At 45.4% G+C, this 26,881-nt stretch overlaps 3 protein-coding genes across 4 annotated transcripts; 2 read left to right on the top strand and 1 right to left on the bottom strand.

Moving 5' to 3' along the window:
- Positions 1 to 3,289: 3,289 nt before the first annotated feature.
- LOC102711077 (late embryogenesis abundant protein D-34-like) lies at positions 3,290 to 4,624 on the top strand. The gene is made up of 3 exons (XM_006656886.2): positions 3,290 to 3,760; positions 3,872 to 4,144; positions 4,247 to 4,624. The coding sequence occupies exons 1-3, from the start codon at positions 3,389 to 3,391 to the stop codon at positions 4,421 to 4,423; spliced, it is 822 nt and encodes a 273-aa protein (XP_006656949.1). The 5' UTR covers positions 3,290 to 3,388; the 3' UTR covers positions 4,424 to 4,624.
- An 817-nt stretch (positions 4,625 to 5,441) lies between these two features.
- On the top strand, positions 5,442 to 6,566 carry LOC102711358 (non-specific lipid transfer protein GPI-anchored 31-like). The gene is made up of 2 exons (XM_006656887.3): positions 5,442 to 5,861; positions 6,022 to 6,566. The coding sequence occupies exons 1-2, from the start codon at positions 5,465 to 5,467 to the stop codon at positions 6,327 to 6,329; spliced, it is 705 nt and encodes a 234-aa protein (XP_006656950.3). The 5' UTR covers positions 5,442 to 5,464; the 3' UTR covers positions 6,330 to 6,566.
- LOC102711627 lies at positions 6,178 to 15,528 on the bottom strand. Of its 2 annotated transcripts, XR_005812015.1 has the most exons (6): positions 15,154 to 15,528; positions 12,800 to 15,037; positions 11,943 to 12,154; positions 11,550 to 11,832; positions 6,681 to 6,818; positions 6,178 to 6,297 (listed from the first exon to the last, which is right to left on the bottom strand). XR_005812015.1 is itself a non-coding variant. In XM_040524952.1 (4 exons), exons 1-4 carry the CDS (start codon positions 15,403 to 15,405, stop codon positions 11,763 to 11,765), a joined length of 2,772 nt encoding a protein of 923 aa, XP_040380886.1. In that variant the 5' UTR covers positions 15,406 to 15,528; the 3' UTR covers positions 11,193 to 11,762. The 2 variants fall into 2 exon arrangements, 1 of the variants encoding a protein (XP_040380886.1); XM_040524952.1 differs by lacking the exons at positions 6,178 to 6,297; positions 6,681 to 6,818 and having other exon boundaries at positions 11,193 to 11,832.
- Between the last annotated feature and the right edge of the window lie 11,353 nt (positions 15,529 to 26,881).

Below are 26,881 nucleotides of genomic sequence, written 5' to 3'. Positions count from 1 at the left end.
GTCTAAGTGCACTGAGAACCTATTGACATGGTGCTTAACTTCATAGCTGTCAGCCCCATTACATATTGCATGACAATAAGCAGACTCAGTTATGTATACATTCAATTTCTTCAGGATGACTGGACATATAGTAGTGTTCCATCTAGAAGCAGCCCTTCTCTGGTCATTTATTCTAACCATGAATTTTCTTATAATTGTCTCAAGCATAGTGATTATGGGAAAGAATCTAGCTTCTAGTATCCATTTGTTGAAAGATTCACACAGGTTATTGTCCACTGAGTCACAATAAGAACCTAACCTAAACCATGCCCTGCTCCAGTGCTGAGGATGGGTGTTCGTTATGGCTTGAGCTCCTGCCTGTGTGACCTGGGCAAGCTTGACCCTTGCCAGGTTGAATAACATTCTGCATGGAGCATTGGCACACTTCCAAAATTTCTTTTGGAACAACTTGTCATTGAAATGTCTCTTCAATTTTTATAGATGTGTCTTGCACAATTCCTGTGTTCAGCTTGTGGTGCCCACTTCTCTACGGCATTAAGTATCCCCTACAATAGCATAATAGTGTTAGAGGAGGAGTGTGATATTATTTATGATAATAGAATTGAATTTTCTCTATGATTAACAATATTACCTTTTGCTGGTCTGAAATGAAGACCCAATCATCTCCATCTCCAACTTGTAGGTCGCCACACAACAAGTCACAAAACCAATCCCATTCTTCATTATTTTCCTTGTACACCACTGCCCATGCAATTGGATACATTTGGTTGTTGGCATCCCTTCCTATAGCACATAATAGTTCTCCATTTGTAGCCCCTTTGAAAAAGCAGTCATCTAATCCAATGACTTTCCTGCATCCAGCTTGGAACCCCTTCTTGCATGCATCAAGGCAGATATAAATCCTCTTGAAGACTGGTGGGGATCTAACCCAATCTCTCTATTCACAACTACTGTGCTTCCTGGGTTACTTCTAAGTAGCTCCAACTGGTAGTTGTATAATTTTTGGTATTGGCCCCTAGTAGCATCCATTGCTTTCTTCACTACAATTGATTTTGCTCTCTTCAACTTGGAGATGGAAGCTTCAGCAAACATTTCCTCTTATACTGTGGCCTTCATGTGTGACAAGTTCCAACTAGGATTGGCAGCTATGAATTTACCATATTTTCAACAATCCTACTAGCAGTGACCATCTTATTATCCCTTCTTGGTGGACAAGCATGTAAGTTCTCCAAAGTAACAATTTGCCAGCTTGTAGACCTGGAGTTCTTTGATAGAAGGCACACCCATGGACAGGTAGCCCAATCACACTTGGCCCTAACCCTCTCCTTGTCATCTTTGATAAAGTTGATCACCTTCCTCTCAGCAAGTGCATAGGTGGTAATAGCTTTCTTGAACTACCTTTTGCAGTTGAATTTCATTCCTAACTCAAACACAGGAGCACTGCTCTTCTTTTATCTTGGAAAAATGTTTTCCTTGGGTATGAGCTCCCCATCAGTACCAATCTCTTCAGTAGACTCCTCATCATCTGTGCCAGCATATGGGGTATCGTTCCCATCTTCCTCAGCACCTACTTGTATAGTAGGCTCTGACCTCTGTCCTTCAAAGAAGATATCGTCCATGTTTTCGAGTTCACCAGCCTTTACCTTCCTCTTAACCTCCTTGTAGTGCTTCTCGATCTCGGTAGCTTCTTCGCAATCATCTAATGGGCACTCATCTCTAGGAACGTAATCATTGTCACTTTCACTATCTAAAGGTGGATGGCGCTCAACAGATTCTAACTCAAGCTGATATAGCACTAGCTTCCTGTCAGCTTCTATCACTTCTTTGAGCCCTTTACCCTTATATGCTCCATCATCAGCACTTGCCGACTTATGCAAAGTTTTACCCTTTGTTCCGCCATCATCTACTACCATGTCTTTAGAATCTTCTTCACTGTCCACTTCCATGTCTACCTCATTGTCACTACCATCATCTGAACAATCACATAGATCAACTATTTCTGTCTCTTCTACATATATGTCAGCAACACCACCCTCAGTAGTACAATCAGACATGTACTGACAAACTTTATCATCCAAAAGAGCACGCAGTCCAGAGCTCAAATCTTTCCTAGGAAATAGCCAATGCACCATTGTGCCATTCATCACGTTGCAGTGTTCACGTAAATGCAATAATATCTCAGTAAGGGACACCTTATCTCTGTCAACATATGAGAGTGCCTCTATGCCACCATCATAAACTTTCTCTCTTCCATTTGTTACAAATTCCCCCTTCAAATGAAACCTAACCACAAGCGTCTGAAACACGTCCATGCCCGCACAGCTGCTCTACATGCAGAAGATATTAAAGAATAATTTAGCTAAATATTATATTGTCCTAAGTACATATCCAAGCACGACGTTTCCAAAGCAAACATAATATAATAGCCCCAAATTTAAACAGATCTAGTACTTATACCACTAAACAACTATTAGCTATCCCCAAAACCGATAAAGCAACCAGATCTACCAACCAACGATACTCAAATCCAGGGAGGAATCCACTACATACATCAACCATCCTGTGTCGCCGAGAGTACCTGATGTTTTTTGTGCCTGATTTGTCCCGTGCCGCCGCGAGCTCCACCGAGCCTAGCTCCAAGCCACCTTCTTGTTCGCCTACACTGTCTCCCCTCTAGGGTTTTGGGGGAGAGAGATGACCAACTGCCGCCCAGGAGCACGCACGATTTTATCCACCAATGACCAGTCTGACTCAGCACAAGAGAACAAAACTGTCTTGCTGACTCAGCCATGTTGACTCCAGTCAAACTGCCACGTCGCACAAAACCAGCCTCAATACTGCCTTAGGACCTCTGATAAACGGGATATAACAGATTAGGGACGGGTCATACCTGGTTTTCCGGTCAAAGGATATTTTTAAACTCGCCATCAGTTTGAAGGACCAAAAATGGACTTCTTCCACGACGGTCCGTGCCGTGCCGTGCCAGCCCGACACGGCCCAAGTCAGCCCGGCGCTTCCAGCAAGCGGACTGTTCCAAGGTTGTGTCCACGCACGAGACCGTTACATGGTGACGCGCGTACAGCAGCAGGAAATATCCAGTGATCCACCACGCATGCGCCGCCCCCCGACACGTCCTCGTCTATGATACGAGGACACCACATGCGCCCGTACCGCGACGTGTCCCCCGTCCCGTGCGTTCGCCGGCCACCGCATCACCGCGTCCACCCCGGCCCCGCCCTGACTAACGTGTCGCCCCACGCCTCGGCGCGCGAGGATAAAATGGCCGCCGCGATCACCCTCTCGACTCGCCGGAGCACCACCGGAGCTTGTGTTAGCAGCTAGCTAGCTTGCTTGCTTGCCGGAGGAAGAGGAGACAAGAGAGGCAGCCATGGCGCAGGCCCAGCCGCCGAGAATGGGCGACCAGCTCCACGCCCAGTCCCAGGAACAGGGCCAGACGGAGGCCATCAAGTACGGACACGTGTTCGCCGTCACGGGCGAGCTCGCCGACCAGCCCATCGCGCCACGGGACGCCGCCGCCATGCGCTCCGCGGAGGACAGCGTGCCTGGCGTTCTCGTCCAGCAGGAGATCGGTGGGGGCTACAGCGCCGGGGTCGCCATGGAGACGGCCGCGGCGTACAACCAGGCTGTCGGCGCCGTCCGTCCCGGGCAGGCCAGCGACGCCGCGACCAACCAGGGCATCGCCGTCACCCAGACCGCCGTGCCCGGCGGCCGCATCATCACCGAGTTCGTCGCAGGCCAGGTACTCTCGCACACGTCACAACTATCTTCTCGCTCGGAATCATACAAGCAGCTCTGTGCAAGTTCATTGATGCGTGCCGGGCGCCCGTGCGTGCGTGCGTACGCCGTGCAGGTGGTGGGGCAGTACTCCGTCGCCGACCAGCCGGTAGAGCAGGACGCGAGCAAGATAACCGTCGGCGAGGCGCTGGAGGCGACGGCGCTGGCGGCGGACAACCGGCCGGTGGACAGGACGGACGTGGAGGCCATCCGCGCGGCGGAGATGATGGCGCAGGAGTCGGACGTCACCATGCCCGGCGGCCTCACCGACCAGGCGCAGGCGGCGGCGCGCGCCAATGCCGTGGCCGAGCGCGACGACGACAAGATCACCGTGGGCGAGCTCCTCACGGTAAGGCCATGCAAAAACCCTTCCACCACAGTTGTACAGTCAGCTTGGGGTTCGTGACACCACGAGATGCGACCTTGCGGGTGCGTGCGTGCGTACGTGCAGGACGCGACGGCGAAGCTGGCGGGTGACAAGGTGGCGGGGATGGAGGACGCGGCGAGGGTGGCGCAGGCGGAGAAGTACAACGATGCCGCAGCGCGCACCAGGGCCGGCGGGGTGGCCGCCGCGGTGGCCACGGCGGCGAGGCTCAACCAGGCCGACGACGACGACGACCTCGAATGAATTTGCGTGTCCCCCGTCCCGTGTACTAGTAGTAGCACCAGTGCACCACTGTGCAGTGCTGGCGCTGCATAAGTAGGAACATACGTATATGTGCACAGCTACTGGTATCCCCATGTAGTACCTGTATATATGCGGTTGGATGAGTCTAAGTGTGTGTTGTCAAACTGTTGCTGTGTACACAAAATAAGAACGAAATCTAGTGTTCGCCAAGGTTTGCTACAGTCTCGTTGATGCAGTTTCGTTCTCTGTTTCTTCCGATGATTTGATCTTAGTAGCCAAAAATTTAAAATTTTAATCTAAATTTAGTATTGATTTTGTAGGTTTTACGGTAGTTTATTTTTGCGTAAAAAACCTTGCGTTTTTATATCTTTTAAGAACACATAACCTTTTACATATTTAAATACCGTATATAAAAGACCTAAGTCCATTTTTATTTTTATTTATAAATACGTTGTTTGAATTTATAAATACGTTGTTTGACGTTTGACGAAAAAGCCTAAAGAAGCCCCAAAGATCACCCTGTCGGCTCGTAAGCCTGAACTCGCTTCACTCCGCCGTATTACAGCGTTGGATATAATGCTCAGTTTCACAATGCTTGTAGCGTCCCCAAGTTATATAAATTTTAATGAAGCTTGAGATAAACGTATAAAACATATACATAAAATCGACCATCCATCGATTAGTGGTACATAAAATGGATTAATTGATTAATAGAGGGAGGACGTACCTTAAAAAGGATAAACATTAGCAAATTTACCGAATTTTCTAGATTGTTGCTCGCTCATGCATGGCGCAAGGATCACGGGTAGGTGCGGAGTCAAACATATGCATCGATTGCATGCATGAGCATGGCCACGTCTTAAGCATGAGTCAACTGCAAAAATATGCATTGTTTTTCCACAAAACATTTCCCTCAAAATAGAATAAGCAATGGCAGCAAGTCTCCGTTTGACCGATGCTGTCACTGCCCTATATAAACCTCCTCTTAAGTCTTAACCATGACAGCATATATCATATCGAAGTACTTAATCATTAGCTAGCATGATTAACATGATTACATTTCCAGTGAAGCTACCGCAGCGTCATCGCTTCCGCGGCAGATTGCGCGCAGCCGCTGCTCTCCTCCACCTGCTAGCTCTTGGTGCGGCAACGGCGAGGGCGCACGCGATTCCGACGTCGTGCTGCGGCATGTTCGAGGGGCTGGACATGGTGCCGTGCCTGCAGGACGCCGCTGGCGGGAACATCAGCGGCGCCTGCTGCTCGTCGCTGAACCAGGCGCTCGACGCCGGCCGGCGCTGCCTGTGCTCGCTGCTGCTGTCGTCGAGCGGCGGCGGCGTCCGCGTGCTGGCCGGTCTCGCCGCGGCGCTCCCCGCGCTCCCGCTGGCGCTGCCGCTACCCGGATGCCTCCTCTATGCGCCGCCTCTCGCGTCTTGCCAAGGTAGAATCAGCTGGCCATGAAAACCCATTTTTCTTGCTTGCATCCAGCAATGCGTTGGTCACGCAATTGGATTGAGATCATCTGTCTTCAAAGACGACAAAGAAATGGTATCTTTGTTGACTCTCAAGGAACCTGATCCCATGGAATTCGCCGTTTTCAGTGCCGGTGCAGGAGCAGACGGATGCGGCACCGGCGGCGGCAGCAGAGGCGGCCACGGCGAGCGTGACCACCGTGGATTCACCACCACCTCAGGCCGCCGTGATGTCGCCATCCACAAAGTCAAAGAAGAGAAGCGCCGACGGGAAGGCGGCTGCTGACAATGGCGATGGCGGGGCAGAGGAGCACACCAGCCGCAGCGACGCACACCGGCGTGACCGGCGTACCAACGCCGGTGAGGGGATCAGAACAAACTTCCCGACGGTTGTGGTGGCCATGGCTGCATTTTGGTTCAATTACATGATCAATTAACAGGCTTGTGGCTGCAATGTTTCAAGTAAATAGTAGTGAATGTACTATACTCCCTTTGGTCATTGAACATCAACATGTCATCGGAAATAAAACCATGACCACTCATTTTTGTCGGTAGTATAATTTTTCTAAAAGACGCAGGAATTAATAGAGTATATGCAAGCATCTAGCGAGATGAATCTAAATATGCAAGCATCAAGCTAAATATATGGAAAACATCGCTACCCAAAGTTCAATAAGGCAACACAATGGATGTAAAACCATGTGTTTGTACTTGCATTGAGTTCAGATCCACAGCAACCTCAGCAAAACAGAACCAGTGCATTCAGGAAGAACAAGAAAACCCATCACCTGTCATATTCAGCCTGCCAGTTCCAAGTTCTGGCAGCTCCACAGGTAGACATCTAAGCTCCTCTCTGTAATCTTCCTTCATTTTTCCAGTTGTGAATGTGTTAATGTGCCAGAAAAAAATGTGCTACTCCAAACAGCCTGAGAAGTCAATTATGTTGGATTACACATCAGAAGAAATCCCACAAGGTCTCGTTATCCATGAAATTAAAACAAAAACTTGAACTTGATGTAAGTACGTCATTTTGCTATTCTACGGTGGCAACTTACCGAGCACAATGCTTATCAGAAATGGTGTCCCATCTAGAGATACTCCCTGTGTTCCAAAATGTAATCGTTACTATGATTTGATTTTCACTAAAATATAAGTATTTTTTGGTACTGTCCACAGTAGTACTTGTCCCATCCATTAGTTAGTACTTCTCATCCAAAATTCTTCCCATTTTATCCCCATCTACCCACCAACCCCCCATCCATTACTCATTAAGGGGCGACGTATTCTTTTCTCTCAACCTTAGTCTCTGCTAAATAATTTATAAATGTTTATATTTTCGGGTGGAGGTGTAGAAGGCAGCGCCTTGGAGATGCTGCAAGATTTTATTGCTGCTCAAATCTTCACTTGAATTAGTGCTTCAGAAGAAAAACTTACCATACTACAATGAGTGTTGCAAGTTGCAACACATGTTTTTGATGGATAATTTGTTTTATATCAAGTGCAGTCCTCATAGATAAGGTATCTGCAGAGCATATATTTGTGTTTTAAAGTATAGATACCAACTAAAGTAACGTCTGATGGTCCACCAAAATTTCATGGGAATCTTTCATGCATTTCACACTGCAAATTCTGAGACTGGATCTGAGCGAACTTACCACACACAGAAGGCATGGAAAGTTCAAAACCATCTATGTCAGCTCAATACGCACAAAGAAATAGCAAAGCTCATGCAGGCTTAGTGGCTTAGAGTTTATGCATGGAGATCACCAAAATAAACAAGATACTGAGTAACTGCTATTCGAACCATTTGAAGGGTATATACATATCATGTTATTGTGTAATAAACCCAAAACACCAAGGCATGATAATCCATTAGTAATTTAGTATAATAGGAAATAACTCTACTTTTGTTATAACTTTTTTTTTAACTACTGTGGAACTTACACTAAAGCACATATTCTTCCTATTTGAAGATTAATTTGTCCCTCAGATTCTCAAAGTTGTTTGGTTGTATCAATGCCACATCCTTAACATGGAGATTGACCAATAAAAACATAAGAATGCTTAATTGCAGGCCAAGCAACTATGCACATAAGTGTGTGTCCCAAGTCCCAACCATAGTGGATTACCACATGGCTAGGCATATCATTTTTCCTTTTTCTCAAAACAAAATTGTTCAAAATTTTGGGTATGCAAACCCATGAATGTCTTAAAAAGCCCCCGGAATTCATGACAAATTTTATTTATCCCATAATTTTTCTGACATGACATGATGCTACACAGCACACCATAGCCAAAAAGTTTTAAAGCTTCTCCAAATAGCCTGTTGATACGCATTTTTCTTGTAGTTGATAAAATTTAGTGAAAGATTGAACAATTTTGGTAACTCGTGATGTAATCCACTCTCTGTAAGACTGTTAGTGTTTGCATTGATAATAAGCCAATGTGTAATGGAGTAAGAGTTCATGTACTGATCAACAGCTACCAGCCTACCAGTTCATAATTGGAGATAGTGCTGCAAAGTTACACCTTTCATGGATTATCACATGAGGACCAAGGGAGGACACAAGGACTTACCAAATTTTTGGATAGAGCTTGGCAATGGCTACACCAGGAAAAAGCCTAGGTAGCATGGGCATTTTTACTGCAAAAGAAACAGGTATACAGCAGCAGTAGCATAGATGTTCACATGTGCACAACAATGACATGTCAGGAAGTTAGATATTGTTCCCTAGAATCTGGTTGCTCATCTCTATAAAAGGGATAGAATGCATCTATTATACACCAAGCAAAAGATAAATCTCTGAGACCTCAATATGTCTCAGTTCATCTAGTTCTCTTGTCCCTTTGTATTTCTATCTCCACATTCTAATATCCTGAAAATTCCTCTACGTTGTGTTACCCAGATGTGAATCCAGGTTCACATCACCTTCACTTGGGTAAATGGGCATGTTCTTATTGTCAAACTAATGAAATATCTAAAACCTACCAACAATGGAGAGAAGAGTGCAAGAGTGTTTGGTTCCAATTTCCAACTTCCACTGCTGCAACCGACGCTAAGGGAAAGCATTGATTGTCTGAACCAAAAACCTTTGATTCACCTATATCTGCCCATCGTCCTATTGAATCATAGATGGAAAAGTTCAAGCTGCCTTTGTCATAGGTAGAGGCCGAGGGATGAGGATTAAGAGATAGGTTACTGTAGCAGCCGGATAGGTGGTAGGATAGGATTAAGAGATAAAATTAGATTAGATCAAGTTAGTTACCTAGGGATTAAGTCTCACCATCTATATAAGGATGGATTGTATCGTCATTCTAATCAAACAATGAATCAGAGTTAGTCTTCCGCAATCTAAGTCTCCCTCTCATCCCTAGCAGCCGTCGCCGCCCGGCTATCCTTCTGACGGTGTTTACCCCCTATGAACCCTAACCTATAACAACTTGGTATCAGAGCAATAGTTGTTGAAGACATGATCGAAGATCCTAGAGACATGTGCATCCAGCTCCTCAAAAGGATGCAGGCCGACCTGACGGTACTTGTAGCCTCAATGAGGACGGAGCATGCGCCAATCGAGAAGGAAGAGAAGTGTAATCTGTAGACGGTTGTGGTGGGCACGGCAATGTCGTTGCTAGCCACGGCACGATCCTCTCAGCCCTCCCCAATGGAGGCTATTGTGTCGTGCCATCATCCATCATCCATGCACCCACGACAGCATGTATTCAAGAGACGTAATTCAAGCAGGTCGTTAGCGTGCAGAGCAGACGCGTGGACGTAGGCTCCTGGTGACGCGGCACGCACAGAAGCGCGATTCGTGCGCGCGGTAGTTGGGAACGTGCGGCGTGGCTTCTTGATTCTCGGCGGGCATCGCGCGGGGAGGAAGACGGAACAGGCGCGGTTCTGTCCACTCATATCTTTGCGGCGGCACGACATCCAGGACGAAAGGAGGATAAGGTTCCATGATCTGTTCAACTCAATCCAACCAGATTGGTTGCTTTTGGGCCAATGCACTGCTGGATCAGTAAGGAAACATGGCCCTATTTCCATCATACCTTGGGCTACGAGCAGTCAGTATGGGCCAGATCTGATAGCTTCAAAGGCCTTCATCAATTCCTACAATGCGATTTCTAGTTGCACCATCGTGTTCCTAATCTGGCCTAGAGTTTTACTATCTCTACGAGGTAAAGGACGGGGTCCACCTATAAATAGTAGGATGCGGTCTACAGTTCTATCATACTTATTTTTTAAGTTATAATGGTATCACCAGCCAAGATGTAAAAGGCTTAAGTTATGTTAGGTTTTATTTATAGAGTCGTATAAGTCAATCTAGTAGTACTACAGCTCGAGGGTGAGTTGCTCGAAAGGAGGGATGTAGTGTCATAGGTGGGGTCCGAGGGATCGAGGCCCATGAACCCAGCCCCCTGGCGAGTGAACAGTACACGTAGTACTTGAGCGGCCGGTTAGTTGATAGGATAGGATTAAGAGATAAATTTAGATTAGATCAAATTAGTTACCTAGGGATTAAGTCTCACCATCTATATAAGCATGGATTCTATCATCATTCTAATCAAGCAATAAATCAGAGTTAGTCTTCCCCAATCTAAGTCCCCCTCTCATCCCTAGCAACCATCGCCGCCCGACTATCTTTCCGACAGTGTTTACTCCCTATGAACCCTAACCTATAACAGCCTTTGTCCATTTTATTATGATGTAGAATTGTGGGCCCCGAAATGACCGATCACTCCAGAGAGCTAAATGTAACAATCTGGATCACTCGCATATGAATCCCATTTTGCCTACATTGTTTGATTCACAATAGGAATGCCTAACAAATGAAGTTGTTTACTTCTGTTGCTGGCTCCGGCCAACGACCGGAGATAGTACGACTGCGTCACTGGAGGGCGAGGCTTGGGCAGCCTCGTCGCCGGCTGATCCGTAATTGCTGATCAGGAAGGAGAGAGAGATAGAGAAGTGGAGATGAGCAAATAGAGATTAAGTCTTGATTGCTTTTAGCCTTACACTGAAACTAGTCCAACCAGATAACGAAACCAACTAATCAAACCAACTACGAAACCAACTAATCAAACCAACTAACTAATCTGAAACTAATTCCAACTAATCAAACCAGCTAACTAATCTGAAACTAATTCTGGATGTTTTGTCTTATCTGGCAAGGTGTTCGGCCTGCTCCTTCGTCCGCCTCCTGTGCTCGTATGTGATGCCAACCATGACAACTTCAGTTTTTATAACACTTAGCATGTTCTTAATTCTGAACATACCTCCTCCAGTATTTCTTGATGATCAGAGAAACAAATTACAGTTTAGACATGACAACAATCTCCAATCTGAGCATTATTGTTTGGTGTTCAAAAATTGTACTGCTGAAGTACTTTTCATGCCAAATTGACCAAAATTTTAAATAAAACAGGAGAAATACACATACTGTTGTACTAAAAATTAGTGGCCAAAGTTTTAAAATGTTTGAGCTGAATTAATTCTAGAACATTATTGTTTAGGAATCACATTATGCATGCTACAGTGGTGAATAAATTTCATAATGAAGTTCCAGTTCAAATGGAATAGGAATTATTGACTAATGTAAAAAATTGAACATAATCCAGTTGGACTAAAAAAGAGATCCGGTCAAGGAATACATTACCAAGTTTTTCTTACAGCAGCATGTTTCACTCGATCATCTTTTAGCAACACAAAGATGATTATTATTGCTTTGGTTGATGATATGATTTATCCTTAGTTGGTGGTTGCATGTGCAATATTGTCATAGTCGCCCACTGAGCAATTTGTTGGACATTAACTAGGTGCAACTCTGCCAAAAAAAACCTTATACATGGAGGAGAATAACTGGAATAATTTATACATCCGATGGCACATCAGTGGCTCCTCTGAGTCCATTAGTAGACTTTCTACGCTTCAATGACCTTCTGTACAGAGAAAATGCAATGATTGGTTTCAAACAAGTAATGTGCCATTTCAATGTTATTATATGTGGCCATTGACTTTGAAAAAGATGAAATTCCTTCCAGGAAATTACCTCTTTGTCATTTTCTTGGGGGTGGTCACACCCAAATTTGATATGTCAAAATCAATTGCTCTCTCATTCCTGACATTGTCAGCATGCTTATTGGTTTCAATTTTTACTGCTGCTGCATCCACACTTTCCAGAGCTTGGAAATTGTGTTTTGGTTTTTCCTTCCTCATTGTACCAATACTGAATCCATTTGGCTGAGCCTCATTAAATGTATCCTGCAATAGAGCAGCATGGACATAACTAATGTGAAACATAGTCAACGGACACAAACAGGAATAAATTTGAAATTAGTACTTTATATGGAAGACTTCCAATTTACAAAGACAGCTCTAATAAGAGCTTGTAAATTCAAAGTCCTAGAATCAATTGAAGACTTTTGAATTTACAAGTCTTCAATTGATTCTAAACAAAAGTTTCTAATTTGAAATAGATGAGGGATGTAATTTTTCCAGTATTGCAGTCAACAGATGAAAATAAGACCATGGCAATAATTGAGGGATTAAAAGTAGACTTCTTCCTAATAGTTAATATCATTACAATTGACCGTCATTGTAGCCTCATATAAAGCCATCATATAACATAGATATATCAGTTCAACAGGCAATTAGCTACTATTTAGACGCAAAGGTGTTTAATTGAGCAAAGTCATATAATGGAAGGGCTGAAATAAACCCAAATCAGATGTGAAGACTTCAAGTTTTCAGTACAAAAAACTGATTAACATATGCTTGATGGGGCATTACAAAAATGCCCCATAAGAACATATTATGTTAGTAGGCAATAAACATTCTGATCATCCAGTACAAATATAATCAACTTCTATGCGTCTAACTAAACAACATTACTGAAAAGGAACTTACAGAATACATTGGAGATCGAATTTCTCCTGATGAACCTGACCCATGAAAAGGTTTCATGTTTTCAGCTCTAGGTGCATCATCAGGCAAATTTACTATAGGAGCTGTCTCTGAAATTTCTTGTCTTGTTTGAGCTCCTTGGTTGCGAGGTGCACTTTTAAGATTGTTCCTTGTTCTTTTAACATTCTGGCTACAGCTTTTCTTACCAGCCATGCTGTTACTTTGAACAATATCTTGTGTTGGCACTTTAACTCCCTTATCGCATGGCATTTTCTTTAACCGTTTCTTTGCCACTCTTTCAGTTTTACATACACCATTTGATGGATCAACCTTAGTACCAATCTCAGGTACACCTCCTACATTGTTCTTTGTTTGAGCATCATTATCTTTGCACACTTCTTGGTGCATTTTAATTTTCCTTTTTATAATAGATTCTTCAGGTTCTTCGTTGTAAGATGTGTTCTTTGTTAACTTTTTTGCACTTTGCCATATTGATTCTTCCGGCAGGGCATAAACTGATGATGTGCTAGCATTGTCAATTGTCCCAGTACTGTCTGCTTCTGAACTAGCCTGTATTTCATCATGACTTCCGCTTACAATGTTGTTTATCTGATTTGCATGAACTATATGTTTGTCATCCATAATAGAGCCAGATGGTTCTTGAATGGACTGTACATTCTCTCTCATCAGATCTAAAGGCTCTTCACTGATTCTCTGAGGTGATTTTGTAGTCAAAACATCAGCAGTTGCTGGATTTATATGAGCTTCTTTACCTATCATGCTTATGCTATGACAAAATTGTTCATATTGAACTGCCTGAACATCATCATTTGCAAAAGTGCTTGGTGGTTCAATATCTCGAAAGTTATTTAGATCATTCCCATTAATATCCATGGGTATTTTCTTACTTTCTGACTCAAATGCTGTGATGTTGGAATAACCAGATGACAAATTGTCAGCTACTTTTGAGACAACATTAATGCTAAACTGGTGTGAATTATCATTGGTATCAATCACCTCCGTGTCACTACTGATCTCTGAAGATGATTTTATTCCAAAAAAGTCATCCGCATTCCTCATACCTATGTCTGGAAATTTCCTTTTTCCTTCAAATTCAAATGATGGGATAAGATCAGGAATATATTCATATGGAGAATCACTATATTCTTCTATTTCAGCCATATCTATCATGGGCTTACTATTCTTTGCATCAATCGGCATATGACTAGTAGGTGTGGTCTTGGGTAATTCAATATCTCCAACATTGTTCTGATCTTTGACACTACTGTCCATGTCATGTGAACCGTTCTTGAAATCCACGGATGACTCCACACTTTCCTCAATAATATTATTGGATATACTGATATCAGGTAATTTAGTACTGCCCAACATATCACTGAGACATGCAGAAAATTGACCGTGACTTGCAGAAACCACTTGGCCATTGGTAGAAACAGGGTGTGGAAGCAAAACATAATTTTGTCTCCTTGTTTTGCTTTCTTTAAGGATTTCTGTAAATAACATATGAACATTTGTTACCATTCTTCTGATCTCTGTTATAATTGCATCACAACAATTTGCAACACTACAGTAACCAAATACATTACTGAGGGTGCATAATTCTCTAGATCGTTTAGCTCTGTTGATGTTATTCATCAATTTACGTCTATCTAACTGTGGTCTCCCTAATAAATCTGCTGGAGATTTTACATTCTTGGGAACAACATTGATGCCACCTTTGTCCAATTCACCCTCATTCATCCCAGGCCTAAGAATTTCATACATGTTCCTTGGCAAATATTTCTTATCATCTCCCCAAATCAACTTCGACACCACGAGCACAATGCACGCAGCACACAGTGTTGCAAAACCGCTCAAAGCAATGCCCACCAATTGAGGCTTATCTATTTGCACAGCCAGCGGTTCCTTTGTCTCAAATGTTAGAAACTGAGACAATGAGCTATCCTTTGAAACCTCACATTCACCGGTATCAAACTCCCCAGCCAATGCTCTTGCACCAGATATCATAACATCCTCCACATTGCCATCGTGCCCTTCTACCTCTGCATTGCCAACGATTCCAGAACCAGTCTCCGTGACTCGAACCACGTCAGTACCACCTTCCAGGTTCCATTCTGAAACAAAAATTCCACTTCGAACAGCATCCAGACCACCAGAAATCCCCGTCTCGCGATCAAGATCCGGCAGCCGCTTGGCATCCAAAGAACCGGATTTTGGTACCTGGCGATCAAGAAAGGACATCAACCAAAAATCTGCAACAACACAAAGAAAAGAACGGTTCTTGTTTGTACCGCGACCCGGTTCCCGGGGAACCGCCATACTGAGCACGCACGCACCTGCCGTTCTGCCGGCGGCGGCGAGGCCTTCCCGCGCAGGGAGTTCCGGCGACGAGGCTGGACATTGAACCGCCGGCCCGGGGCGAGCGAGACTTCGCAGCGGGCACCCGCGAAGCGCCTCCAAGAACGGACCCTGACAGCGGGGGCGGGTAGGCCGAGGGGATCCCTCCACGCCGCGGCGGGGCGGCCGGTGATCTGGGAGGAGGAGGTGTGGAGGGACGCGAAGAGCCGGGAGGAGGAGGAGGCCGCCATTGCGGGGTAGACGGCAGACTAGAGGAGGAGAAGGAATAGAGGTGGGATGGGGATGGCCATGGCCATGGCGATGGCGGAGCTAAAACCCTGGACGCCTAAAATCCTCCCTTCTCTGCATAAACAAATGACTGTTTCCTTGGTAAATCAGGAGAGAGCGAGTCGTCTGCGATGCCATACAGATACAGGCAGTGGCAGACCGGTTTCTTTGAATTAGCCGTTTACAATGAGTTTTCTTTTTAGAAAATCTAATAAATACTATCCACGAGCATCTAGTTCTAATAAATATTATTAACGTGCGTCTAATTCTAACAAATATCATCGATAAATATGACTCGTAGGAAATATCATCTTACAAAGCCACAACTTCTAATAAATGTTATAGCTACCACCAGTCCGTTAAACTAGCTCTGTTAGGCAATGTTAATTTTGTTAAAATGACCAACTGGTCTTCCTACCATGGGACAAAATTCCAAGGGCACAAGGTTAAAAAAAAATCTCTAAAAAAACGCAGGTTGTAAGTTGAAAATGGCTAACACTAAGGGTGGTGATGTGATTTTTTTGGATCTGCATCGGGCAGCGGCAGCCTTCATGGATCCATGTCGGGCGGCAATCTTGAGCTTCCAAGCGGCACAGTAGAGGGAGGCGATGGCTCCTTGGACGCCGACGGCACGTAAGACGGAGGAGGCGCATTAGGTCCCAGCGGTGCTGAATCCTCTCTACCTGGAAAGGGTGGTCTAGTAGGCATGGGAGGCAGTGGGAAGTCCATATGGGATGTTGACGGCATCATCTCGGCTCCAGGCATGGTGGAAAGCAGATATATCGGTCGCTCGACTATCAATGTTGTGGAAGGTGGTTTCAATGATGCCTCGACTATCGGCCGTATGGAAGGACATACAAGGAGGGGATGCTCTAGGCAGCGGCGACTCAACTTTGAGAGGCACGGAAGGTGGTGGTGAGTGCGGCTGGGCTAGACAGGATAGTTAAGGTGGCTGGACTCCATTAAGTGTGGAAGGAAGATGCGAAGGCATCTTAGCTCAAATCAACTCCAGACTTCTCCTTCCCCTCGATGGTGTCATCCCATAACTGGTGATGAGCATGAATTGATGGATTCATCTTGGGTACTTGAAGGTATGTCTCTTACCTTATAGATCCATTGAGTTGATCTTACAATTTTGTTGTGGCGACTGGAGTAGTTATATTTTTATTGCACATCAATGATGTGTTCATCAATAAAATGGACTCATTTTCTACCTATTTACTTGATGTGAGAATAGTGGAGAAGACATGTAGACCTGAATTTCTGGGTGATTTTTGTTTGAAATGGCTAGTTGATGTAAACATAACTAGCTGCAAAGAGTTTTTGGGTGATATATGTCAAAAATATCCTTGGGGCATAAATGAGACTCCATCTGAGCATTATGTTCATGCTATTAGGAAAGAACTCAATCCAACAGGCAAAGATCAAGATTTGACATCCATGTTCGAGTGCTCTAGTCATACTAAAAGGGGTGGTAATCACACTGATAAACCATGGTGATCTGTCCCAAGCTATTGTGCCATGCACTCCATCACTTCCGGTCCCCTCTCAAGCATTTTTTACTTAGCAAGACGGTACTAGTCAACCAGTTGAACATGATGCATAACCATTTTTTCATTATGAGCATGTAGGTGTAGATGGTGAGAAAAAAACCTAGATAAAACTGATTCCACGTCATCTGAGAGTGGTGACTGTACTGCTAAAACTGATAATGTGCTTGAGGAAGAAGAGCGAGATGATTTGAGTATCGTTGATAGTGATGATGAAGAGTGGGTTGCACAAGATGCTAAGGCAGATAATGAAATCCCACAAGTTGCGTACGACAAAGATAATCCACCCATGATTGTTCATACTATCTACCCTTCAATGCATGAGTTTAGATTGACTATTTCTCAATACTCCATTAATTAAGAAAGAATTTGAGTTTTTTGTTGAAAAAACTGATACTTGTAGATTCAGAGCGAGATATCTCCAAGAAGGCTGTGGATGGAGAATTCATGCATCAACCATTAAGGATGGTGGAGCAGTGCAGGTATGTAATTTCATCCTTTTCTATCTACTTTTGGTCACAGTAGTTGTATTCTTAGAGCATCTCCAACAAACGGCCCAAATCGGACTCTCCAAATGCCTATTTGGCCACTCCCCATTTAATTTAGCCACCCAAATTCGCTTTTTACTCCAACAGTCTCTCTATTTACCCTCTCTATTCCAAGTCCATGACAGCTGGGCTCCACATGTCATCCTCCTCTCTTTTTTTCTCTCCCTCTCCCTCAATCTCTCTCCCCCACTTTCCTTTTCTCTTTCTTTCTCATTCTTTCTCTCTCCCACGGGAGCAACAGACAGGCGGCGGTGGATGGCGCAGGCGGTGACCGCGCCCTAAGACAGCACTGGGCACGGAAGGCGCGCCGACCAGGGACGACACGAGCGGCGATGGCCGTCGGTTAGGGGCGCGTCGGCCAGGGAAGGCGCGCGATGGCGCCGGGCACTGAGTGCAGGAGGCCGCGACGGACGATGACCCAATGACGACGACGACCCGAGTGCCCGTCGCCGACTGCCTCGCCCCGCTCCCGAGCGCCCCCGCTCGCCGCCGGCCGCCTTAGTCTCGCAGACGGGGAGGAAGCAGACGGCGGTGACGGGGGCGGCGGTCGTCGCGCAGAGAGATCGGGGAGCCAGTGGCCGGAGCGGCGGCGCACGTCGTCGGCCAAGGCGGAGGCGTCGTCGCGCGGAGAGATCGGGGAGCCGGTGGCCAGGGCGACATCATTGTCGGCTGGGCCGTCATCGCGTGTCGTCAGCCGGGACAGAGGCGTCATCATGCGGAGAGATTGGGGAGCCGACGGCTAGGGCGACGTCATCATGGGCCGAGGTGTCATCGCGCGTCGTCGGCCAGGGTGGTGGTGTCGTCGCGTGGAGAGACCGAGGAGCGATGGCAGCGTCAGGACCTCTAGAGCAGGGGGTGCGGCTAGGGAAGGTGGTGAGCTAAAGAGAGATGGTGGAGGGTGGGCCCCACGCGTGGGACCCACATATGGCAACCCTGGTTTGGCTGGCTAAATTTGGCAAGTGGAGAGGCCAATTTGGCCAGCCAGATAGCTTGGCCATCCATTTGGCCATGCTGTTGGAGTGCACTTTTTGCCTAAAATGGCTAAATTTTAGCTTGGCCAACCATTTGGCCATGCTGTTGGAGATGCTCTTAAGGTCTATGAGGTTGACCGAGGTTGTCTTAGCACTAGAAAAAAATGAGACAGTATAGAATGCGAAGAGATCATGGATTTGTGAGAATGTTATGGAGTGATTACGTGAGGATGCTACTATAGGGATGAACGAATTGCAAAGAAGGCTGAAGGACACAAACAAGTTTTGATTTCATACAAGATAGTACATACCGGGAAGTACATACCTTGAAGTACATAACTCACTCCTAACCATTCACACAAAACTGAGATTGCATCTCCCATATATACACTCACCTGGGTTGGACAAGCTACCCCATTGTGCGATGGTAGATCCGACAGTCGACCAATCCATCCCTAGACTTGACCCAACTCCTTCATGCATACCGTCGCCTAGGTGCCTAGGAGAGGAGAAAGCTATGTGTCCCATTGCCCACGCTGGCTTGCGGTAAGTTCAGATAAGTCTCCCAACGGCTTCCCGTGAACCGATACTTAATTGTCATCAGCACTTCCAACAAAATCATGCACTCACAACCCACCATTATTCACATTTTAGTTGTTTAGTGAAAACACTAAAACACAAACTATTTTCGTTGCAAGACAGAGACTTGACTTATTAATGAGAATAAATATAGTGTGTCACCCCAAATTGTGTGAGGTAGAGAACTAAGCAGGGGTAAGCATATCAAATTAAATAAAAGTAAAAACCCATGTTATAAGGTAAAAAGGGTAAATACAACATAGCAAAGCATAGGTAGTCCCATAACCGTATAGTTGCGAAAACTTCCATGTTTATAAATTATAAATGCAAAAATAATTTAAAAAAGGGATTAATATGGTCAAATATTTACAATATGACTTGCCTTGTGACTCCAGAATGTCTTGGGCTACCACCTCGTAGTAGCCCGGAGCTTGGGTTTCGCTGAAATCTAAAGCAATCAATTAAAAACACTCAACAATACAAAGGGCTTCTAAAATAGGAAAAGAAACTATTTTTAGCGGATTATTGACAAACTTATTGATCCACTATAATTTGAACAGGCTAAATGGATTTCGGAATAATTACTTATGAATTTTAGAAATTCTGCTATTTTCTGTGCTAAACCTGAAAAAACGAGTTAATGACTTTTCTAACGGGATCTAGAACAAAATAGGAAAATAGAACCTTAACAGAATAGACAGCAAACTCATTAACGACACTCGTATGAGTACTGGATTCGCACGACAACCCGTTAAGGACTCGATCAGGGCTAAACCGAAACACGAGTTCGCATGATAGAAAAGAAATGTGCACGAAACATAGATTCGCATAGCAAAACCGGACTAAAACATGAGTCATGAAATGCATAGCCAAACCACTACACGAATAATAATAGATTTAACGACTCACTAAATAGAACTTAATGATGCACTAAACTGGGCAATGAATAGCCAATTTATGCATATGAAAGCAAGACTTCTGTTAACACCAGAATTTGGATAATTGCCGTTGGAGATTAAACTATGATTAAAGACCGAATCGAACAGGAAACATGACAATCGGATAGAAGACCAGGCGAAATATGACTCGGATTCAGCCGATGGAGTCTAGATCGGATAAGGAATAGAGTTCGATTAGGCCTAGAATGTTACAAATAGATTCGGGAATAATCAGAGTCCGTGTAATTTAATTTTATCTGTTAATTAGAGTTGGTTTAGATTTTTCCTTTATCTCTAAGGTTGTTAGAGTTCGATCGGGACTTGTGTGTTAGAGATAGAATCTACATAAGAGTTTGTTATTTATTTTTATCTCTTAGGAGTTATATGTCGTGTCTGACACGGACTAGCGTCCACCCGAGGGTATAAATATGTATGCCCAGGGTCATTGTAAAGCATCTACACATCAATTAGATCAAATACTTTCAGCGCATCGCCACCCTCTTCCGAGCTTTCAACTCCGGCAGAACTTGGCACTATACGCGGGGCTGTATCGCTTCGATCTCCAGTGGAGGGGTAAGTCCATCGTTCCACCAGGCCATGGTAATCGTGCGACTAGATTAGGACTGTCTCGTTTGGTCCGATCTTCTAATCTGGTTGTGCGATTGCTAGTTATCGTATCAGTTTCAGCTTAGAGCACTTTCATGTTTTGAGTTGATCTGATCGACCACTTTGGGCGATCTATGTTGGTTTGATATTCGCCGTTTGACATATTCAATCTAGTATTGTCTCGGTTAGGTCCGATCCAGTAGATTGCGTTTGTCAAGTGGTTTATATCAGATTGATGTATCTTGCTCATAGTTTTATCGGAGTACCAGCCGATAAGTTATCGGTCATCGACTCGTTGGTTTGATAGCAATCTAGATCTGTTTAGTATCTAGTCTGACATTGCTAGGCGTAATGTTGAACTGTCTTAGTTGGGTCCGATCTTTTATGATTATTCTTAGCCATCGAGGCTAGATATTTTATAGATCTTGGTCCTTTTTTAGTCGTTTATAGCCAATAATCTTTGCTAATCTACATGTTCATTATATGTACATCAATAGAGTTGTTGATTGCCTTATTGCATTATTTTTACACCAATCGACTTAATTTAGTTTAGATCGGCAGTTATTTATGTTGCATCAGCTTGTGAGAATCATACGCAAATTGGGTTTAGATGATCGTAACACACGGTTCATTGTTTATTCCAAGTAATTCATTGGTTTATTTATTAGCCTTATCGATCTTCATGTTTCCTACTATCATATCATGCTCGACCGCATACTATCTTGATTAAGTCCAATCTCTATACGTCTAGTTCGATCTAGTTATAGGGGCTCATCCGATCGGCTAAGATTAACTAATAAGTAACTTGGCGGATCACATTGGTCTAATATTTAATTTAACTCTACTTGTATCAAGTTTCTAGCCGATCCAAGCTTTGTACAGCCGATCATTTATCCTATCGGCTAACCGTTGTAGCATCAACATTCGATCGGCTGGATATCTAGTTACCTATCGGCTCGATAGCCGATCAGCTTATTTTACTGCCTATCTTGTCAATTGCAGGATCAAACTGACTGGCACGCCCGCACACCTTCTAAGATTTAGGTCCTGCACTGGAGCTGTCTAAGATTGACTCTCAGGCCTTCGTGTGTGACTGTTGATTGTCATTTTTAGCGTCAACAACTTTGCACTACAAATTTAGTGACTCATTAACGACATGCACCAACAATGCATGAAGCCTATACCTGCATGGCAGCGGTAAAGGAATGACTCACGGTTAGCACCGGTGGCTTAGCAGTTGGGGAGCAACGGTGGTGACTCGGCAGGAACTTGGCTTGGCTATGAACGACAATGATCCAGCGGCTTGGGCTAGAGGCGGCCCATGGTAGGAGCAGCAGTGGCGGCTAGGGCTAGGGCCAGGGCCAGGGTTTCAGCCGGCATGCATAAGGGGAGGAGAGGCGGTGGATGAGGGGTTAGGAGGGCTAGGGGGATGCTTTTACCAGGGGAAGGGATAAGGAAATATAAACCGAAAGGAAACCATTCCCTATATGAAAGGATGGTTAGGGATAAAAGGAAAGAGATAAGGCCCACATTGATAAAGGAATAGTATGTGGCCGGGAAAGGAAAGTAGGGAGATGAAATTGCATCTAGGCATCTAATTTGTTTTAGTGATTAATGGCAATCAATTGGCGAGGACTAATGTTTATGTGAGACTACGAAGGAAAAGATTACTTCACATGAAAGCGAAGTCATTGCATTGCCCGTGTTGAAAAGAGATGAAAAACATTATAAGTGTGTTGGAGATGGATGTTGATTTCAATTATGAGTCATTTAGGAATGTCGTACTACAACAAGAACCCCTCTCTAGCAATACATGCTTACCAACGCAGTGACCATGTGTTGTAAAAAACAAACTTAGCAACACTTACTAGTAGGTGAGGTGAGTTTGCAATGGATAATTCGTGTTGCAGCACATGCGTTGCAACATCTTACACAATTGGCAATAAATAATAGTATATATTGCTAGTTATGTGTTACAAAGGATGAACTACGTTGGTAAAACTTTTAGGACTAGATATGTCAATCTCATCCATAGTTAACCAAAAAAAATTCTCATATATAGAAAAAATAACATATTTCAATCTTATCTGTTGTTAGCCAAAGAAATCTCATTCATTAGAAAATAACATATTTTAATCTCATCCATAGTTTGCCAAAAAAAATCTCATTCACGAAAAAATTACATATTTTAAAAAATTCTCATATATAAAAAAACATATTTTAATCTTATCTGTAGTTACCGAAAAAATCTCATTCATGGGAAAAATAACATATTTTAATCTCATCCATAGCCAAAAAAAATCTCATTCACGGAAAAATAACATATTTCAATCTCATTCATAGCCAAAAATAATCATTCGTAGGAAAAAAATAGCATGGTAAAAGTGCACAAGTCCTGGCTCGAGCACACTACCTATAGGTTGAAGCATTGAGTCACTAACCAAGTAATCAATGTGTGAAGACTTGATACAAAGAGTACTTAACTTTTCTAACAAAGCGTATATATCAGAAGTGGATTAGTCATTGACGTTCATTTGACAAAATAATACGTTTTATTATAAGTTAAAATATTAAATTATTGTACATGTACGTACTTAGGGTATCCCCCGTATAGGTATCCCATAGCAGTCCCCGAAGTCGTCCATAGCAACGCAAGTCATCCATGCAGATTGTTGATCATCAGACATATCACTGCGCTATATGCTTGACACTATCCGAGTGCTTTTCCGGCACTCCCCGAGTGCTTCCCGAGTGATACCGAGTGCTCTGTGATGATTGTAGAGGCTGTGGAGGGCTTCGACTAGAAAAAAAGTTTAGGTGCCTCGATGCACCTAATAGGTGTAGCCCCCCGACTCTATGCTTAAATGCGTAACAATTAAACATAGAGTCATCTATGGACTGTTACCCATAAGGTTTTCGTGAAATTTCCGAGCTCTCTGACTCGAGTAGCACTGTATCAAGTGCTTCCGGACCCGAGTGGTTTGGAAATGATTGTGTGCCGTGTTTCCCCAGACATACAGACTTCGGCTATGTTCTGTCCATGGGATAGGTTGCGCTGACCGGCCCAACCGTTACAACCGAGTAGTTAGTACCGAGTATATTCGGGTTTACTCAAAGTTTAGGCACAGGCTAAAAAGCGCAATTAAGTGCCATGGGCGATATCGACCGTCGCCTGCCCAAGTGTGGCCATGGGCCCATAACATAGGCGTACCATCCATTCCCGATTTGAAGGAAATTATGAACTTCATATCACTGTCTGGCGCGCCCATAAAACTCACAACGTACCTTAAAAATAACATGGTATCCGTTATGCCAGCACCGAAAATTTTGGCCCGCTCTGCCCGCATGGGAACATAATGATACTTAGCCTGGTAACGGAATGTTTCTAGCCATTAGGCCCATTAGCAGCCCATTTAAGCCTCCCGTTACTCTGTTTGTTCATCTTCTTCTCTGCCGCGCTAACCATTATAGCCCCAATCTGCTCCAGCAATTCCCGCGGTCAGCGAACCCTAGCCTCCGTGCCTAGAGCTCTAGCCTCTCCTCCGCTCACTGCACCCACGCTTCCCCTTCGGCCTACCAAAGAAAGCCCCTGATGGCTTCCCGTGGTCAGGGAAGACGCTGCCGCTGCACGCATGGCAGTCCTCCATCATCTCCGACCAGAACCTCTCCGACTTGTCCGGAGCTGGCTTGATCTAAAGCAAGGAAGTAGCCGAGTACCGCGGTGCTCACGGTGAGTAATTCCCTACCCCCGACTCACGGGAAGTAGTAGTATTCAAGCTTGTTTGAGCGGGGTTTCGGGCTGCCGGTGTCTTCTTTTTTCCAGGGTTTATTTTTTTTTATGGAATTGAACTCCATCACTTGAATCCCAATTCCATTCTTCAGATCGCAGTGTTTGTATACACTTGCGAGACCTTTCTTGGAATCCCTCCTCACTTCAACCTCTTCCGCCATCTCTTCACCGTTAAGCCCCAACCCAACCGGAATCACCCATCGGTGGTGGGCGGCGCCGGCGTTCAGCTTCGTGAGGGGAGTAAAAAAGCTTGTCTTTCCCTACCTGTGAAGACCTCTCTTAGGGGCTGGCATGCGGCATGGTTTTATTGCTCCAACCTAGCCGACTCCCTTCCTCCCTTCGTTGCCATGCTCTCGTAGCTCGAGAGGCTTGGTCGTCACTCCCGACAACCGAGGAGATGACGCAGGTGAACTCGTTGCTCAATCTGATTGAAAACTTGAAAACTACTAGCCTAACCGGTGTTTGGGTAACCCGACACTTCATCCAGCGCCGAATCCAGCCTCTCAAGGACCGGGTCCGATTTGCCTTTGATTATACCAGGAGCGATGACCCGACTCGGGAGTCGGCGGAGGTGCTGCAGTGGGAGGCCATCCAGGCTAGAGCCCGGCGACTGTTCGCCCCAAACACCACTATCCCGGCTATCCCTTCCGGCTTCCCATCGCCATTCCACGCTGGGAATGCTCCCCCTCCGGTGAGTTCTTTGTCTCTTCCGGAAGGTTTGTTTCCCGTTTCTCGGGTGTTTACCCTGATTTGTCATAACTCGACTTATGTAATCTTTGTAGGACCACCATCAATTCCTGTCCTACCCCCCAAGTAGGGCTTCGCCTGTGCTCAAAAGGAGGGCGGAAGCTTCGGCTGACGAGCCAGCCGCCAAGAGAATGGTGTTTGATCCATACGCCGAGCTCACCGGGGGGCCAGAGGATAATGACGCTCCGACCCCAGCTCACTCTCCAAGCCCACCTCCTTTGAGGCGCTTGAGGAGACCCACCTTCAAGACGGGACCGAGGTAACATGACTCAGCTTTTATGCCGTGATCCGATTAGGATTTGTATGCTTGTCGAAATCATATCACCCGGCTTCTTCAGGAGATCGAGCAACATTGATCCCGCTGCACCAGCCAGCTCAAGGGATGTTCAACCCCCGGGTCTGCCAATGGCCATTGTTCCAGCTGCCCCGAGCTCGGCCCACGCTTCACCAGCTAACCCTGTTACAGGACCAACCACTAAAGCGACCCTAGCGATCGTCCCGGCCACCACCCTATCGCTGACTGCGGAGCCGAACATCGCCGTAGTGCTCCCAGCTATAGGCGCTGTGGGGCCGAGTGCTGGGGTGTCCATTCCGCCGGTAGAGACAATGGCCTCGGTGGTGCTCCCACCGAGGGCATGAGAGAGCCGCGCCGAGCAGGTCAAGGTTGATGTGTCGGATGACTCCAAGGACATCGCCAAGATCGAATGATACATCGAGAAGTCGGTCAAGCTCATGAAGGTATGCTCTTCGATGGTTACCTTAATTGTGCGATCCCATTAGCTCACGTCATGCTGTTTAGGGAATCGAGGCACGCTCTAAGGCGAAGTCGGAGGTCCTTCGCTCGATTGACCCGCAGCTGGGGAATATAGAAGCGTTGCGTTAGGATCATGACGAGATCCTAGAACGCGTGAAGGCTTTGGAAAGCCGCCTGCAAGGTGAGATAGCTGAACTTCGCGTGGAGCAAGTATCGAGTCACGCCCGGATCAAAGGTGCGACAATCTGACTTTGGTTGTTACCTTCACTACGTAACTGAAGGTTATCCTCTTTTGCCAGATCAAGACACAGCCTTGGGGGAGCTGAAGAAGATGAACACTTGGCTGCAAGTCGAGTGCGCCAAGCTGCTGGCGGTGAAGACCGAGCTTGAAGCCGAGCGCTCCCAGCTGTCGGCCTCAAAGGCTGTGCTGGAAGCCGAATACACTCGACTCAAGAAGTCTAAGGATACTATCGTTGCCAAGCTCGTGGGTAAGTTCTTTTTTACCCCGTCCTTCATTCCTCCTCACCGTACGTTTACTGACTTGTACGCTACGAGCAGAGGCATAGTCCCGGGCAAAATCCGTGGTGGAGGCTGCCGAGGCCAGGGCTCAGGAAGCTGAGCTAGCTCGGGACCGGCTCATCGCGGTTGCCCTCAACGCACTTGGGGCGACACCGCTGTTAGCGCAGGGCTCTTCTTCGATCAGCATAGACGGCGTGGTCCAACAGCTTAAGAAGATGCCTGCGGCTCACGGCGCCGAGTTATGGGAGACGACGAAGTCGGCGTCAAGCCATGCCCTCGCCATCGTGAAGTCGCTGTACCCCCGAGTAGAGCTTGATGCCATCTGCGACGGGTTTGCCGCCGACTGCGACGAGGAGATGGCGATGAAGTACGTCAACGAAGCGCAGAAAGCCGCTGAGTCGGTCGCATATGACCTTGGCTTGTAAAGGAGTAGAAGA

The sequence above is a fragment of the Oryza brachyantha genome, chromosome 6 (assembly GCF_000231095.2).
Source record: "Oryza brachyantha chromosome 6, ObraRS2, whole genome shotgun sequence".
Classification (NCBI taxonomy): Eukaryota; Viridiplantae; Streptophyta; class Magnoliopsida; order Poales; family Poaceae; genus Oryza; species Oryza brachyantha.
Note: the sequence above shows the minus strand (reverse complement) of the source record. Positions and strands in the feature narration are given on the sequence as shown.